At 45.9% G+C, this 15,239-nt stretch overlaps 7 protein-coding genes across 7 annotated transcripts; 2 read left to right on the top strand and 5 right to left on the bottom strand.

Moving 5' to 3' along the window:
- Positions 1 to 431: 431 nt before the first annotated feature.
- L228DRAFT_104537 (YjgF-like protein) lies at positions 432 to 992 on the bottom strand. Its single transcript, XM_018328884.1, has 2 exons — positions 953 to 992; positions 432 to 894 (listed from the first exon to the last, which is right to left on the bottom strand). Exon 2 carries the CDS (start codon positions 880 to 882, stop codon positions 445 to 447), a length of 438 nt encoding a protein of 145 aa, XP_018190370.1. The 5' UTR covers positions 883 to 894; positions 953 to 992; the 3' UTR covers positions 432 to 444.
- Positions 993 to 1,872: 880 nt separating this feature from the next.
- L228DRAFT_228934 (MFS general substrate transporter) lies at positions 1,873 to 3,833 on the bottom strand (the record flags this gene model as incomplete). Its single annotated transcript, XM_018330486.1, has 5 exons — positions 1,873 to 2,103; positions 2,190 to 2,281; positions 2,395 to 2,716; positions 2,773 to 3,293; positions 3,353 to 3,833. The coding sequence occupies 5 exons, from the start codon at positions 3,831 to 3,833 to the stop codon at positions 1,918 to 1,920; spliced, it is 1,602 nt and encodes a 533-aa protein (XP_018190369.1). The 3' UTR covers positions 1,873 to 1,917.
- Positions 3,834 to 4,525: 692 nt separating this feature from the next.
- L228DRAFT_267119 (hypothetical protein) lies at positions 4,526 to 6,338 on the top strand (the record flags this gene model as incomplete). Its single annotated transcript, XM_018334953.1, has 3 exons — positions 4,526 to 5,099; positions 5,163 to 5,228; positions 5,287 to 6,338. 3 exons carry the CDS (start codon positions 4,526 to 4,528, stop codon positions 6,336 to 6,338), a joined length of 1,692 nt encoding a protein of 563 aa, XP_018190368.1.
- A 259-nt stretch (positions 6,339 to 6,597) lies between these two features.
- L228DRAFT_245829 (putative MFS allantoate transporter) lies at positions 6,598 to 8,527 on the bottom strand. The gene has a single exon (XM_018332258.1). It carries the CDS (start codon positions 8,352 to 8,354, stop codon positions 6,774 to 6,776), a length of 1,581 nt encoding a protein of 526 aa, XP_018190367.1. The 5' UTR covers positions 8,355 to 8,527; the 3' UTR covers positions 6,598 to 6,773.
- Positions 8,528 to 9,160: 633 nt separating this feature from the next.
- L228DRAFT_281852 (hypothetical protein) lies at positions 9,161 to 10,609 on the bottom strand (the record flags this gene model as incomplete). Its single annotated transcript, XM_018335920.1, has 1 exon — positions 9,161 to 10,609. The coding sequence occupies exon 1, from the start codon at positions 10,538 to 10,540 to the stop codon at positions 9,161 to 9,163; it is 1,380 nt and encodes a 459-aa protein (XP_018190366.1). The 5' UTR covers positions 10,541 to 10,609.
- Positions 10,610 to 10,746: 137 nt separating this feature from the next.
- L228DRAFT_228924 (putative actin-binding protein ABP140) lies at positions 10,747 to 12,469 on the bottom strand. Its single transcript, XM_018330485.1, has 2 exons — positions 11,947 to 12,469; positions 10,747 to 11,896 (listed from the first exon to the last, which is right to left on the bottom strand). Exons 1-2 carry the CDS (start codon positions 12,314 to 12,316, stop codon positions 11,088 to 11,090), a joined length of 1,179 nt encoding a protein of 392 aa, XP_018190365.1. The 5' UTR covers positions 12,317 to 12,469; the 3' UTR covers positions 10,747 to 11,087.
- Positions 12,470 to 12,559: 90 nt separating this feature from the next.
- On the top strand, positions 12,560 to 15,212 carry L228DRAFT_276057 (hypothetical protein; the record flags this gene model as incomplete). Its single annotated transcript, XM_018335620.1, has 5 exons — positions 12,560 to 13,270; positions 13,318 to 14,590; positions 14,709 to 14,908; positions 14,951 to 15,048; positions 15,104 to 15,212. Exons 1-5 carry the CDS (start codon positions 12,698 to 12,700, stop codon positions 15,210 to 15,212), a joined length of 2,253 nt encoding a protein of 750 aa, XP_018190364.1. The 5' UTR covers positions 12,560 to 12,697.
- Positions 15,213 to 15,239: the final 27 nt, after the last annotated feature.

The raw sequence follows: 15,239 nt of genomic DNA, 5'->3' as shown, positions 1-15,239 counted from the left end.
CCCTAACCCTAACCCTAACCCTAACCCTAACCCTAACCCTAACCCTAACCCTAACCCTAACCCTAACCCTAACCCTAACCCTAACCCTAACCCTAGTGATTTTTTCCCCTAAGCTTTAATTAAAATTTAGATAAATTAATATTTTAATACAAATATATGTTTTATAAAATTAGTAGTTTTTCTTAAATTCCTTTTGTTAACCCTATTATTTTACTTGTTTTCTTACTTATAATGCTTTATTAACTTCTTTGAGATATTTATACTACTTTTATAAATTATCCTTGATTTAATCTTCAACATTCTTAATAATTATTATAGTTTCTTCTAGGACAAATAGAGCAAAAGGATAGAATAAGACATTTTAATAAATTAAAAAGCTACAATTAGCTGATATTAGCAGCTAGATTGAATATCCAGGGTTTAATGTTACGTACGGCAATATTATCAAAGCACGGATCTTGGATTCGGAGAAGAACCTTGAAGAGCTGCAACGGCTTCAATCTCAAACAAGAGCTCGGCCCGAGCAAGAGCAGGTACTGGAACCAAAGTTGTGCACGGCCTGTGGCCTTGAAGGTAGTCCATGAGGATTTCAGCATGTGGGCGCCAGGTCGGATTGTAGTTGACGATGTAGTAGGTAAGTTTGACAATATCTTTGCGGCCAGCTCCAGCACTCTTCAGGCAGGCATCGAGATTGTCGAGGCAGAGTTTAATCTGATCGGGGTACGCAGCGGGAATGTTTCCGTGGCGATCGATGGGCATTTGCCCGCTTGTATGGATGACGCGCGCATTGCTATTGATCGACACTACTTGTGCAGTCATAGGGCTGGCAGAGATCTCTGGCGGGTCAATGACCGTCAGTGCTGGATGCGAGGAGGGCGCCATTGGTGTGGATTTCTTTGAAGAAACAAATAAGTCAATGAGAAGGAGAATTTTGTTAGAAGGAAAAACGTACGGATTTACATGATGAATTATTATATTTTCTGAAATCCTTAGTTGAAGGTTAGTTTGACATCACACGAAGATAAAGTTTAGGGCAGGTAACAGCGAGCTTATCTTAGTGGGCATTCGTCGTTAAGCTCCCGACGGCGTTAGTTGCCCCGAAACCCAAATTACCACAGTATCCGCTTATCAATAATCCCTCTAATGAAAAATCCGGCTCTCCTCCTCTCGGTGGGTGAAAATAAAGATATGATTCGCTGTAAGACTTCATCGCAGTATATTAAATTCAATAGATTCTTATACGTTCGCTGATGTTGGAGATCAAGTCCATCGCCCTGGCAAGCGGGTCTATTTACACAATGACTTGGTGAACACAATGTTTCGGATCGATTCCGCAGACACATGTTTCAAGCCGGGCATGTGCCAAGATCTTGAAAAGTATACGATGAAAGCCATCTATATAAAATTGCTGTTGGGTTAGCAACAACAGGGCAATTTTATTGAGATCTTAATAATTGTAGATGAGCCAGTCAGAGAATCTGAACACCTCAGTGGACCTCTTCCAGATCTAAAAACTGTTTCTGATATTTTCAAAGGTCTTCGGGGCAGGGCAAAAGAAAGATGGCAAAAGGAATTTTAAATTCATCTTTAACTGAAGCGAGTCGATACACATATTAGTATTGGGTAGAAAAGAATTGAAAGTCAATTGGAAAGAGCTAATTAATGGGATGTCATCGCTTTTCGTCTTTTTTCAGTGGGCAAAATATGCATATTTCCGAGATATCTTTCATTTTCTTGAAAGATAGAAAGACGGCTTAGGGGGATACAATTAGGCAAGCTTTTTCTTGATGACAATCACATGAAAGGTTATAGAAAACAATTTTTCTTTGGCAGAGCTGAGTAGATTCAATCTGTAATTGGGAAAAGAATATGCCGTGGATTACTACTTTGTAAAGGCATCTCTGATCAAGTATACTTTCAGTGAGTGCTACGTAGTCTAGTTGCAGAGGCTACAAAAGATGCAATTACCGCTGTCACGGCCGCCGCTGTTGACGCTGCAAAGGCATAGCGCAGCCCATCGTAATAAACAAGACGAACCTGTAGTTGTGTGTGAGAAGGTAATTTGTGTATTATATCGACTGAGTGTCGAATCTCGTCTACAATCTGCTCAAGGGTGGATCCATGTCAGTGCATCAGATTTCAAATAATATGCCTAGGTTCGGCTAGAAGGTATAGATAGCGGGGCTTACTCTCCATTTGTCTGGTATGTCGCCTAGAGAATCTGGCAGCCGGAAGCTGAGTGTGGTTTGAACTATAGCAGAGGTGATGGACACCCCCCACACTCCGCCGAGAGACCGGATAAGATATACGGTCGAGGAGGAAACGGCATGATCTGCGGAAAAAAGTAGACGTCAGCAAGCCTGGACGTGGTGAAGTTGACCTATTCAGACGTACCCTCGTGATCAAAGGAAGCAAGTGATGTGAATAATATGGATGGATATATGATTCCTTGTCCAAGGTTAGCTGGGAAGATGTAGACAAAGTACTTCCACATGGAGTCAGTAAAGCCGAGAGAACAGAGCAAGCCATTGCCTAGAGCCATTAGAATGGCTCCGGAACGTATCAGGCCTACAAGCCTTCCCCATCTCGACATAATTATTCCAGCCGCCAAGGACCCCGTAGGAGTGGCCAGCGAGGGAATAATAAGCCGCGTGCCAGCTTTGGTAGCAGATTCCAGCAAAACAACCTGGAAGAAAAGTGGTAGCATAAAGAGAAACTAAATCTAATTAGTGAGGGATATCCAAATGAAATCAGTCAAGAAGGTAAACCAACTCCGTAAGCAGCTAGACCAGCGCAAACGTTGGCAATCTGAGTAGCGACTGGCAGTCTTCCCCGTAGCATTCGAAGTGGTATGATTGGTATTGCTGATGTTTTGGCCTCAATGACGAAAAATGCAGCAAACAACAGAATACTCCCTATCAGAGCACCTATGACCCAGGGACTGGTCCACGGAAATTTGTTTCCGCCCAGACTAAGACCGAGAAGTTGAGTTGAGATAGCGAAAACTAGGACCAAAGCGCCAAAGAAGTCCACCCGTTTCCAGGCCGCACCAAAACCCTCGCCCGCAAACAAGAAGCCCCCTGCCTGGTTCTTCACTGCGAGGACACCGACAGCCAGAGCGAAAACAGAAACTGGTACCTGCAGGAGGAAACACCATCGCCAGCCTATCTTGTCTGCGATACTCCCGCCCAATGATGCTCCGCATATTGCTCCAAGGCCAAAGATGCCATTCTGCATAGCTTGATATATACCTCGCTTACGGAATGGAATCATGTCTGAATTGACGATTGTCGCTAATAATATGTCAGTATAGTTCTGGTAATGAGATTGAAACTGAACAAGGTTTTGGTACCCATAGTCATCAAACCTCCGCCTCCCAAGCCCGTCAGCGCCCGCATAATGTTGAGTGTAATAATGTCGCCAGCAAGACCGCATCCTAGGCAGCCTATCGCGAAGGTGATAGTAGATACGAAAAAGCATATTCTGCGACCAAAAATATCCGATACCCGACCATAGAGTGGCAGAAGAGCAGTGCTTGTAATTAGATACGACGTAGTCAACCAGGAAGCAGTGTTGGCGGCATTAAATTCTGAACTGATTACAGCGTAGGTGGCAGCTGTAATTGTGCCATCAAACGCGTTGAGAAAGACATTGCTCATTAGAGCGACTTGGATCCAGACAAAACCCCGGGGAGCCTTCCATTTTGCACATTCATGATCGCCGAGAAGTGGCTGATCTTCGCGGAGCTCATTGGGCTCGTCGGACGGAGCTTGAGGGTGGTGATTATTATCGCCAAGGTCTCCTGTCTCGGTCTCGGTTCCCAATATCGCCATATTTGAGTGTCTGTAAGGGTAACACTACCAGCAGAGGAAAGTTCGGTCGCAGAGGGCAAGAAAAGGCCGCGCCAGAAAGAAGAATAATTAATGAAAATCACGAGACACGACTGAATTATATAATTGGAAGGCAAAACTTTCTTTCTATATCCTAACAATTTTTTTTTTCACTTCTGCTTGTCGGCAAGAGGAGCGAACACAGCGACCGAAAACCGTGTGGGCCGGATCCACCCTGCAGTATGTACGATGAGATCCCAGCAATGGAGCCATGATACCATGGGTTCAGCATGTCATTGCGACTAGAAATTACTATTTGATCTGCGTTGTTATGACCAAATGACTGAAGGTTGACTCATGTCACAGAAATGAAATATCCAATGATGGCTCGTCCCGTGCTTTGCTTCATAGCTTGTGCGAATGACGTGATCTCCATAAGTCTGCCCGGTGTTGATAAACACCTTTGAGCCTGCCGTGCTCTTTAACCAGTGTCTGACAACAGCACTTTCTTCCGTTTTTTTGATTTTGATAGATACTTGCATGCACAAGAGTGAGGGAGTTACAAATTCTTATAAGTTTTCTAGGGCTCGCAGACTGCAACAAGGTGAATGTACCTATTCCTGGACAATGATGGAGACACGGGAATCTGATTCTGTTAGCATACAATCGACAGAAGAATCAACACGATATCCAGGATGAAGGTTGGTCTCTGCACTCTTGCATTGAGTGTGGCGATTTTATGTGTGCCTGCTGCGGCCGACTGGCAGTTCCGCTCTCGTCCTGATTTGGCTCCTCCACGCCTGAATATCACCATACCAGCGACTGATGCCGTTGAGAATGGGTACCTTTTCCTTGCGCCTTTCGCCGGTTACCCAGACACTCCCAGTGAGCAGCATGGTCCTCGCCAAGCTGGTCCGTATATTTTCAGGGATAACGGCGATCTTGTGTGGTCTGGGTACGCCCTTTACAGCATTTGGGCAACCAATTTTCAGGCGGGTCGCTGGAAAGGCAAAGACATTTTGTTCAGCTTTGAAGGCGACCACAATGCTGGATATGGTCACGGCCATGGTCACGTCACGTTCATGGATCACCACTACGAGACCGTTCGTGAGTTGCGTGCTGGGAGCCACAAGCTTGTTGACAAGCATGAGTTTCACATTATCAACGAGCAGACTGGCCTGATTCAGATCTACCAGCCTGTGCCTCGGGACCTCACTCAATTCGGTGCCAGCCCAGAGCAGCAATGGATTGTAAATGCTATTATACAAGGTAAAACCATTTTTAAATCACTAATGGAAATAGTACTGCAAGAGCTAACTCAATTCTCTTTAGAGCTCGATATTTCAACTGGAAAACTGCTGTTTGAGTGGTCCAGCCTGGATCACGTCACTCCTGATGGTAAGAATAGAAATATGTACTGTACAACGCCCGTTCTAGCTCTAATGCATCTTTTTAGAGGCCATTCTTCCCATCAATCCAGGTCAAGCGGGCTCGGGATATAACTCCTCAGACGCGTGGGACTACTTCCACATCAACAGTGTTGACAAGGATTCCAATGGCAACTACCTCATCTCTGCTCGTGATGCTTGCGCTGTTCACAAGATCAATGGCACCGATGGCTCCATAATCTGGCGTCTCAATGGGAACCGTTCTGACTTCAAGATGGCCAATGGTACCAGGTTTTGCTTCCAGCACCATGCTCGTTGGTTGAAGCAGGATAACGATATTGAAATTATCAGCCTATACGACAACAGTGCGCACGGAACTGAGAACAGTGGTGGTTCGTTGGTTCACACTGCACCCACCAGCAGCGGCAAGATTCTCAAATTGAACACCACGTCCTGGAGTGCTGAACTCCTCGGAGCCTACTACCCTCCCGACGATCTCCTGTCAAAGTCCCAGGGCAGCACGCAGGTACTGCCTGGCGGAAACGTCCTTGTCGGCTGGGGTTCTGAAGGCGCTATCACCGAATTCACGAGTGATGGAACTCCCATATTTCACGCTTACCTGGACTCAGGATTTTTGGGTCAAGGTGTTGAGAACTACCGCGCTTTCCGCTACAATTGGACGGGCTTGCCGAGCGAGGATCCTGCGATCGTTGCTCTCCACAACGAGCATGGGACTAGTATCTATGTCTCATGGAACGGCGACACCCAGACGGCTTTTTGGCGCTTTTATGCCGTGGCCGATGAATTTGGTTCTCGCGAATTCCTTGGCGAAATTGAGCGCAGGAGCTTCGAGACTAACCTTCACGTACCCAATAAGAAACTTACTGCGGTAGTGGCGGAAAGTTTAGATGTATTAGGGAAGGTTCTCACTTCTACTGCAACTGTTAAGACCGAGCAGGAGATTTTGCCCGCTAGCGCCAAAGATGACTCCTGGCCTAACAGCGTCAACTCCATTCATGAGGCGAAACCAGAGGGAAAACTTAGCCAAAGCAGCAAATGGGAGGAGTATGCCATTCTCAAATTTCAGCGCCTAGGCTTGAATGCGGGTGATGACTTTTGAAACTATCCGTACGATGAGTAAATCATTAAATGTTGGCTGTTGCAAGCTCATTCAAACGGTAAGCTGGAGCCTATAGAAAGATACATGGTATTATTTATGTTTTGTATAGATCTTCCCTTTGAGATTTAGTCTGTATACTCAACCCATGGGTCTAAATCGTAGTTAGGTATTGGATAATACTAAGCATTTACATACGGGCCATTTTTTTCAACTTCTTCAATTGCTTTAATCGTTTATTCTTACGTCTGAAATATTAAAAGCGCCTCTTTTTTATTTCAATGAGATCTAGTTGTTTCTAGTCAAAGATGTCCGTGGATGGCAATGTAAACTGGTAGTCTTTGGTCGTTGGTTTCTCGCGCGTGTGACATTACTACTGTAGTAGTCAAACTTATCCGGACCCAATTCTAGTAAATTCTATCTATCAAACATTATAATTTATAATACATATCTAAATTCAGGGTTTTCCCGATCTGTCAAGTCGAGAAATTCGTGGTTTTCCTCTACGGTATATGCATCACCGAGCTCCTGTTTGCGCAGGTCACGCTTCCTGTTTTCTCTGACAGCGAGCCAGCGAATCAACCCCAGATCTACTGTGATGAGGAAGTAAAGGATTACAATAGAGATTTTGGCAGGCAGATATCTGGGCCCATCCTTTGCCTGGAATGTTTGAGGGGAAATAATGTTGCCGACTGTATACGCGATTGTTTGGATACAGGCGACAGTAATCTTCTTTGTCGATCCGGCAATATTCGTACTTGTTAAACCAAGGATGGTCGTCCAGCCGATAGGAATGCCACCAGACAGATAGTATCCGACAAGAGCAGGGGCTTTGTTTGTGGTTGCCATGAGGATGGCACCTACAAATGAAGGGACATGGCCGATCATGCACCACAAAAGCCGCTGGTTCGTCCTCATACTGAGATATGTAAGACCTATAAGAGCGACGACCTCGTATGCGCCGAGAGGTGTCACGAGTAGTAAACTTTCAGTAGAGGTATAACCCATTCCCGTGACAAGGATGTTGCCAAAACTCGTCGCAATTGAGTTTGGGATATTAGCGGCAAAAACCCAGAAGGAATACAGCCAGGTATTGGGATCCTTCAATGCCTCGTAAACTTGGGCTCGTTTGAAGATATTGCTGCCGATACCCTGCTCGTTCTCTCGAAGTCGTTCCGCATGCAGCCTCTTCTCGGCTGGTGAGAGGAAGCCCGCGGAGAGCGGTGAATTGGGGAGTATGAAAAAGAATATAATGCCGATAACAGCTGTCAAGAGACCCAACACCAAGAATATGACCTGCCAGCCGCGGAGGGCCGCATGGGGGTCACGGCCCAGGTGTATCGCAATGCCATAGGCGATATAGCCGCCAAACATTTGGGCAAACCCACACATGGAGAACCAAATCCCGACTCGGAATGCCTGCTCTTCCTTCCTATACCACTGGGACGTGAAAACCACCCAGGCCGGCACGATTGCGGCTTCCGCACATCCCAGCAATGCCCGGCACACCATCAAACTAGCAAAAGACTTGCAGGCAGCCATGCACGAAAGAAGACCGCCCCATATGATGACGTTGACGGCGACATATCGCGCGAGTGGAAAAGCCTGCATTAAGCGTATTGTCGGAAATTCAAAGGCCAATTGGCCAAAAAAGAAGATACTCGAGACCCAATTGAATTGATTCCCGTGGAGGTGCGCGGATTGGCGGAGACCCATCACACTCGCATAGCTGATTGCAATCTTGTCGAGATACTGAAGAAAATAGACGATGCAAATCAGAGGCATAATATACAAGTCAATTTTTCGGAGCAGTCTTCGCTCCTTGACAGCAGACGGGTCGTCTGTGCCAGGCTCGCTATTCTCAGCGCTGGTTGATGCATTGAGGAGTTGCAGAGCGCCATCACCAACTGAGGGAGTGATAGCAGGGCCCCGGGTCGTTGCGACGGTGGCTTCATTTTTTGTTTCCAGGGGATAAGGTTGCGCCGGCGGCCTTTCCTTCTGGTCGGTCAGGGTCTCCATCTTCCAGGGTTCGTATCCAACTATCCCGTTGGTCGGATGAAGAAACGAAATATTGTATGACAACCAAAAGACCCAGGGAAACGGAAACTGTGATTCGGAGCCATGACTATTAAATATTTTACTGCAGCTGTTTTTTTTTTTTGTTGCAAAATGGACAAAGAGTCATACGAGGCTATGACAAGCTTATCGATCTGGAGCACGCAATGTGGAGAAGAGATTCGTCATTGGTAGAGAAAGAAGTTACATATCCGGGGGTTATCAATAACGTTATTACCTGACCCCTGTTTTGCCGAGCCGTCCATGTCACCATTTTAGGCTTGATGAGCCACGTGGAGCATGCTTGTAGTCTTGTAGAAATTTAGTTGGCCAGCTATTATGTTTGAGTCAAAGCAAGAAGAGCTTTTAAGAACTCACAACGTAGAGCTCATCACGAATTCAGTAGATGGTAATATAACTGACTACTAGGCATGGCATATGTTAACTTAACAAAAAGCTGGCGAGCCATCAATTCACTGCTAAAAACTCGGTTCTTTCGGGGGGTATGCTCAGATGTACCCCAGTATACTTAGCGAGCCTTATCCACAGTCCACTGTTCTTTAGCGATAAACCTTAGTGGCAAATACATCCTTAATAGTTAACCAGAGTTTATGGATATCCATCTAATTATGATCACGTCGCTCCTTCTCCTCCACAAGGAGAAATATTCATTTATTACCCCAGTAGAATGCCACTGCAATAGGAAGCTCTTGGTGAAACGCCATTTCAAATAATGCAGCTGCTAATCTTCCACACCGGTTTTTTCCATCTCAGTTCAGAGCAAGAGACTCGAGACATACATTGCATTCTGGCTGAATCCCTACAGCCTTCGTGGGTAGAAGCCCAAGCTGAATGACCGTGTTGCCCTGCAGTTCGTATGGAACTACCTCAGCTTTGCTCGTTGTTGGTTTCTCGGCCTTTGCACTCGGGACCATCCATATGGGTCCACAAATGATGGGTGCACTGTCAATTTGTTTAAGGTTGTCTGGCAATGGCAGAATCTGTCTTCGAGAGCACCATACAAAGTCTTGCCATTCTTTTCCATATATGTTAACAGTGTCGGCGAGCAGGCGAGTGGGGATCTTTACGTGGAGAATCCCCACTCCACGAGCGCCCTCGTTCCTTCTCCATGCATAGCCCGCATACTTGTTGGCTACTTCTTTCTGCTTCGCCAGATACAGGCGCATGATAAAGCCCGACAGATCCGTCGGCGGTCTTGTGCACACTTTAGCCAAACTGCCTGCCTTTCCATTCTCGCGAACCTTAAGCGCTTTTTTTAGGACCATTAGCTCGCCGCCCTTATAGAAGGTGGTCGTCGACTCGTTCCTTTTCTCTTTAGTTTCTGCTTCCACCGCTTGCTTTGTCGAGGAAGGGGAAGGAGTGGTCTCGAGTTGTGGTTTCTTTGGCGGAGACTCCTGCATTGACGCCGTTGGATTTGTCGAGCCGACGGCATGAGCTTTACCTTTGCCTTTTGTTTGCGCCCCCGACACTTGTTTTGGTTCCGCAGGCCCTTCCGGAGAAGCTGGAGAGAGCGGTGAGCCCAGCTTCCTCGCCTCGTCTGAAAACATGGACGGAATATTTGTGGTCTGAGAGCTGGATGATAATGGAAACAAAGCAGCAGACAGGTGTAAGCGTTCTGAGGACAGCTCTGTAGAAATCCTATCTGAGATTTCTTCGAGGAACTCGAAGTCCCTCTCCATCGTGTCTATGAGCCAATAGTGAGCGGTCTCTGACAAACGGATTTCGCTATATTCCGGCGACATGATAGCTGTTTGCAAGCGCTCAGCTATTCCGATGTTCGCCATTACGGCGTTCCAGTCATCCCCCTCATCAATCGCGTCAGGGAAAGATCTTATGTATGCACGGACCATTGTCATGAAGGGATTCATCTCCGGTTCTTCGAGCTTCTGTATCCTTTGCCATAATTTCTTCGCTGCTCTCTCGGTAAAACCAAGGTATTCAAGGGTTTCTCTGCTCTCGACATATTCTGGAATGGTAATCGAATCCTTGCTGCCTCCTGAGGTAATGCTTTTGCAAGTTGAGCCGAAAATCGACCGCCAGCCATTTGTCTCTGTGGGCGTGGCTGGGGTGCCGAAATTTTTCAATTTTGCTAGAGCTTCAGCCGTAAGAGAGGGCACTCGAGACATCATGTGTCTTTTATTCTTGCAGAGAAAAGGGGGCTAGAAGAAAAATCAAAGAATGTAAAAAGGCAGACTGGTACAAACACAATGTAGATCTTAGATAACCCTGTTAAAAGAGAGTTTCATGAAATTCCTCTTTCAAACACGATACATGGAAAAGATTAGAGCGCTGCACAATATCAATGATGGGTTGTCTACTTTAGTGTAAAAGACAACTTGGGGGTCAAGCCTGTATATATACAAATATAATCGTGAATCCTTCACTATTTAAAGTAGTAATTATAACTAGGCCAGAAGTGAATTATTCCATCGCTCCTGATATTTCCATCTTATCTAGCTCCATTACCTCAAGTCAACTAAGTATGACGATGACTCAGTGTTTAGCGATGCTGGAGAAGACCTCACAGTATTTGCAACATGTCATCTATAGTTCAAGCTAGTCCCTCCTTGGCTTGAAACACGGTGTCTATTGCTTGACAAGCTTTCCAATGCTGGGATGATGTGTCTCGTCGAACAGATCTCCGTTTAGTCAGTGAATTTCCTAGGTTTGACTAGTCTATGTACTTGATGATTCAATAGGCTTGAGAAAGCGTCCTTGAATCCAGCATCGATACATTTTGAGTTGTCGCTTCCGATTGACCAAGAGCCGGCGATCAATGCCTAGATTTGCAGTCTCAAAAAACGCACTTGGTGTCGTGCTTGGTTTGTCGGTATCTTGTTCACCCTCCGCTTGTTCTTCATCCGGCAGACAACCGTGCTCCCATATTTGCTGTAACTCCTCCTTCTCGAAAAAGTATACTCTAGTGCCGTCGCCCCGAATATAGAAATTTTCTTCGAGATATCTTCCTTTCTTGAATCTAACCTGGGCCAAATCACCGCGTCCATAGTCGCGAAACAAGACCTGTCCGCCAGGCTTTAAAACTTTAAAGATGTTCTTGACAGCTTGGTTCCATTGGCGTGGGGACAATGCGGAGAAAATAAAGATCATCATGACAATATCGACGGAGCCTTCCTTTAAGCCCGGCGGCAGGGCGGCCTCTCCGGTCCCTGCGATGTCCCAAACATCGGCCCGGATATACTCTTCGTTATACTGAGAATCAGCCCGTATCACCTCGACAGCATTCTTCGAGAAGTCGCATGCATGAATCTTCAACTTTGGGTTGCGGTTATGGGACAGTATGGGGAATGCAGTGTTTCCGGCACCAGCGCCAACTTCCAGAAGTGTCGTAGGCGGCGAGTCCGGTTGCGTGACTGTCGAAAGGACGGGGAACTCATTTTGTAGCCATTTTCGATTCTTGAAAAAGTTTGCAGTGTTGTTGCGATAGAAGAGGTTCCACCATTTTGCGGGGTCCGAGTTGAATCGGTCTAAAGATTGTTAGCCTGGCTGCCGGCGGCTTGATACGGAGTGTATTTACGCTTGTCAAAGTCCGACACGGGGGATTCCCTTTGCTTTGCATATTGCACCTCCGCGAACTCCTTGTAAGTATCATCCGTCTCTACATTATCCCATGCGTTGAACTCAAAAACATCATCGCCCTGTTCCAGGTAGCGAGAGCCGAACTTGAACGGATCACTCCGTTTCAAGTTGTTGCGACGATCGTGAGATCGATGTGGAGGTATGGAATCATCGGAGGGCGTAGCTGTCCCGGAGGGGACAGTAGAAGAGGCCACAGAGGGTGTTGTTGTGGGCGTGATGTCGGATAAACTGGCCTCCTGCAACGTCAAGGAACTCAAATCAGAGGGTGTGATATCGCGAGAATCTTCGCCATTCCCGGCAGTGTCCATTGCAAAAGCTCAATGTATTTAGTCTTCGTAACGAAAATATCTTGAGGAGGTCGGCCGGCGACCATTCAAATGCGTCAATAAATGAGTGAAAAGATAAAAAAAATGAAGGGCGATTGAGTGTTTCGGACCGTCTCCCCAAAAAAAGTTTCCTGGTACTGGCTTCTTGCATAGCGCCGGAACCCCTCGGCCCCTCCAATGGGGAAAATTTAGACGCGACTTGTTAGGCGCTCGTCAATTTCAGTCCCTGTTCTGGCTTAGCATAGCCGAGATATGGTAAGGCAGAAGGCCTGGAGATAGACATGCAAATTAGCAGAGCTAGTGATAGCATATCATAAAACATGGCGAATTAATGGATCTGATCTCAATTGAGGCACATTCATAATGAACGCGCAGAAGCGGAGCCGACAGCTATCTGCACCAGACGACCCGGTGGCACCACACGTGAAGAGGCGTCGTGATGCAATAGCTTGTCATTCCTGTCGAAGTCGTAAATTAAAATGCGATCGAGGTTATCCATCATGCGATCGGTGCTTGAAAAGTGGACAAGGGAGACTCTGCACTTATGATGTACACGTTCCTGGAGCCTCAAACGGAAGTGCCACTCCAGCTGGACACAGCCGCAGGTCTTCGTCCCCATGGAAGATCCCCGGCCCTGGTCCCGGCGGACAAGACTCTAATGAGGCTCCATCTAATATTTCCTGTCAGAATGACAAAATTACCCAGCTAGAAAGACAGATAATTCAACTACGAACTGAATTGGAAAACCTGAGTTCCACTCTCTATATCCAGTCCCGAAGTTCTCAAAATACAATTTGCACAAATTGGTTTCAGCTGGGAAGAGAGAAATCATCTCTAAATACTGAAACTACCGAAATACAGCCTATTAATTTCCGGGGAAGAGGTTTCCAAACTCAATTTTACGGCCCGAGCAACCCATATAGTTTCAGGACCTATGTATGTTACTTCCATGTAGTTTTCGTAATCGTAACTAATCCTCAAAGTTTCCTGAACTCCACCATTTTATAAAAGAAAGAATTATTAGCAACCCTTCCATGCTTCCAATGGAGGCTGAAATAAGAAGTCAGAAGAATAAATGGAAACAGAACTTCAGAAACACGAAATTTGAAGTCAGGGTGGATGCTTTGAGTCACCTACCGCAAAAGCACATCGCTGATGAACACATGGAGCTCTATATTTCAACATTTGAAAACATATACCAAGTCTTACATGTGCCCACCTTTCGAACTGATTACGAGACATTCTGGAAGAACCCCAGCGCAGGCGATCCGGGATTTGCAGCACTCATGATAGTCATAATGTCAACTGTGCACTGTGCAACCGCTTCGCAGCCACTTCGATACTTTGGTGCTAGCTCCTCACAAAGAGAGAAGGCGGAAACGTGGATTCGAGTTGCTGATTCATGGCTGCAGAGGCAAAGCCAGAAGCACACCCATCTTAGAATGTTTCAAGTTCATTGTCTTCTTGTTCTCGCAAAGCAGGTCAATGAAATAAAGCCTAAGGCAACTTGGAATTCTGCTGAAACGCTTTTACGATCCTGCATTGTAGCAGGGCTTCATCGAGAGCCGAGTTTGCTCGGAGAAGACATCTCGGCTTTTGACCAGGAGATGAGGCGACGAATATGGGCAACGGCAGTGCAATTAGAGCTTGATAGTGCTATTGATCGAGGTGTATCGAGCAGCTTAGTTGGCCTTGCATACGACAGTAGACCGCCTTCAAACCTGGATGACGAGGATTTTACAACATCTTCGTTACAGCTTCCGCGGTCCAAGCTTCGCGAAACGTTTACTAAGTCGTCTTTCCAGCATATTTCTCCTGAGATGCTTGAGCTCAAAGTTTCTCTTTCTTCTTGGGCTAATGAGAAATTTTCCATGCTGAATTATCCCGAAATTTTAAATTTCGGGACGAAAATAATGGCTGCTTTAAATGCTCTCCCGACTTGGGGCTCAAGTTCCGACAATGCCTCTGCTAACCATACCAGAACTTGCACTCCTTGGAAGATTGCGTGCTCATTGCTCGAAGTTGAGCTTTGTACTATGCTGATATTGCTCCACGCTAATACTGCTCGAAAAGCCAACTTGAATCCACAGTTTGGATACTCACTAGTAATGACTTCTAGAGCAGCAGAGAGAATTTTTGCATGCTATTCCGACTTGGCATCAAATGGCAGTATTCACTTTTGCTTGCTAAGGGACGACCTATCCAGGGCTGCTCTACATCTATCTTATGCACATTTCCAATCTTCGTCTATAGAGAGTAAGCTGATCATATACAAATTTTTCAAGAAAACACATGTACTAACGGTTAGACTCTTTCTCACTTCTCAAACTACCAAACCCTGATATATTGGTGCTTGAGAATGTCTTAAAAATAGTTGAGGCAAGGATACTATCTGTCGGTCGAGGCTTCCATCACTACGCTCTCATTGCATCTGCATTTGGCTTTATGAAGGCATCGATATCGCCCGAAAATTCCGATCTTGAAAGGCAAAATATAACTCAAAGAGTGACTCTTCTCATCCAGAGAATTCTTGAATGTCAATCAGATGATTTAAATTTATTGCCCTCAGTGGAGGTGAGCAAATTACTAAGAGGGTCTTGAAACGAAGAAAATTAGCTAACAACAAGTAGGGTCCCTTGGAGAGGGGGAATGGACCATCAGATGGCCGCAACCAAGATGATTCTTTCCTTAATCAAAATGCTTCTGAGCTCGCTGTAAGTGATCAATTTGATAGTGCCCACCCTTTCCAAAGAGCATCGCTAACTATAGGCAGATCAACTCGACCACAAATGATCTGTCAATTAATCCATTTGAACAAATTGAGTTTTCCGGATGGGACTTGGACAATCTCTGGATGTTTGACTGGCCAGATTTTTAAAGTAGAAGTATAACCGGTCAATATATG

Source organism: Xylona heveae (genome assembly GCF_001619985.1).
Source record: "Xylona heveae TC161 unplaced genomic scaffold L228scaffold_3, whole genome shotgun sequence".
Taxonomy (NCBI): Eukaryota; Fungi; Ascomycota; class Xylonomycetes; order Xylonales; family Xylonaceae; genus Xylona; species Xylona heveae.
This window is presented reverse-complemented; position numbering and strand designations above follow the sequence as displayed.

Excerpts from the sequence above, each read along its gene's own strand:
- L228DRAFT_104537 (XM_018328884.1), bottom strand. The coding sequence starts at position 882 with ATGGCGCCCTCCTCGCATCCAGCACTGACGGTCATTGACCCGCCAGAG.
- L228DRAFT_228924 (XM_018330485.1), bottom strand. The coding sequence starts at position 12,316 with ATGGACACTGCCGGGAATGGCGAAGATTCTCGCGATATCACACCCTCT. Across the intron at positions 11,897-11,946 it reads CGTGTCGGACTTTGACAAGC|ACCGATTCAACTCGGACCCC; the intron begins GTAAATACACTC and ends AACAATCTTTAG.
- L228DRAFT_245829 (XM_018332258.1), bottom strand. The coding sequence starts at position 8,354 with ATGGAGACCCTGACCGACCAGAAGGAAAGGCCGCCGGCGCAACCTTAT.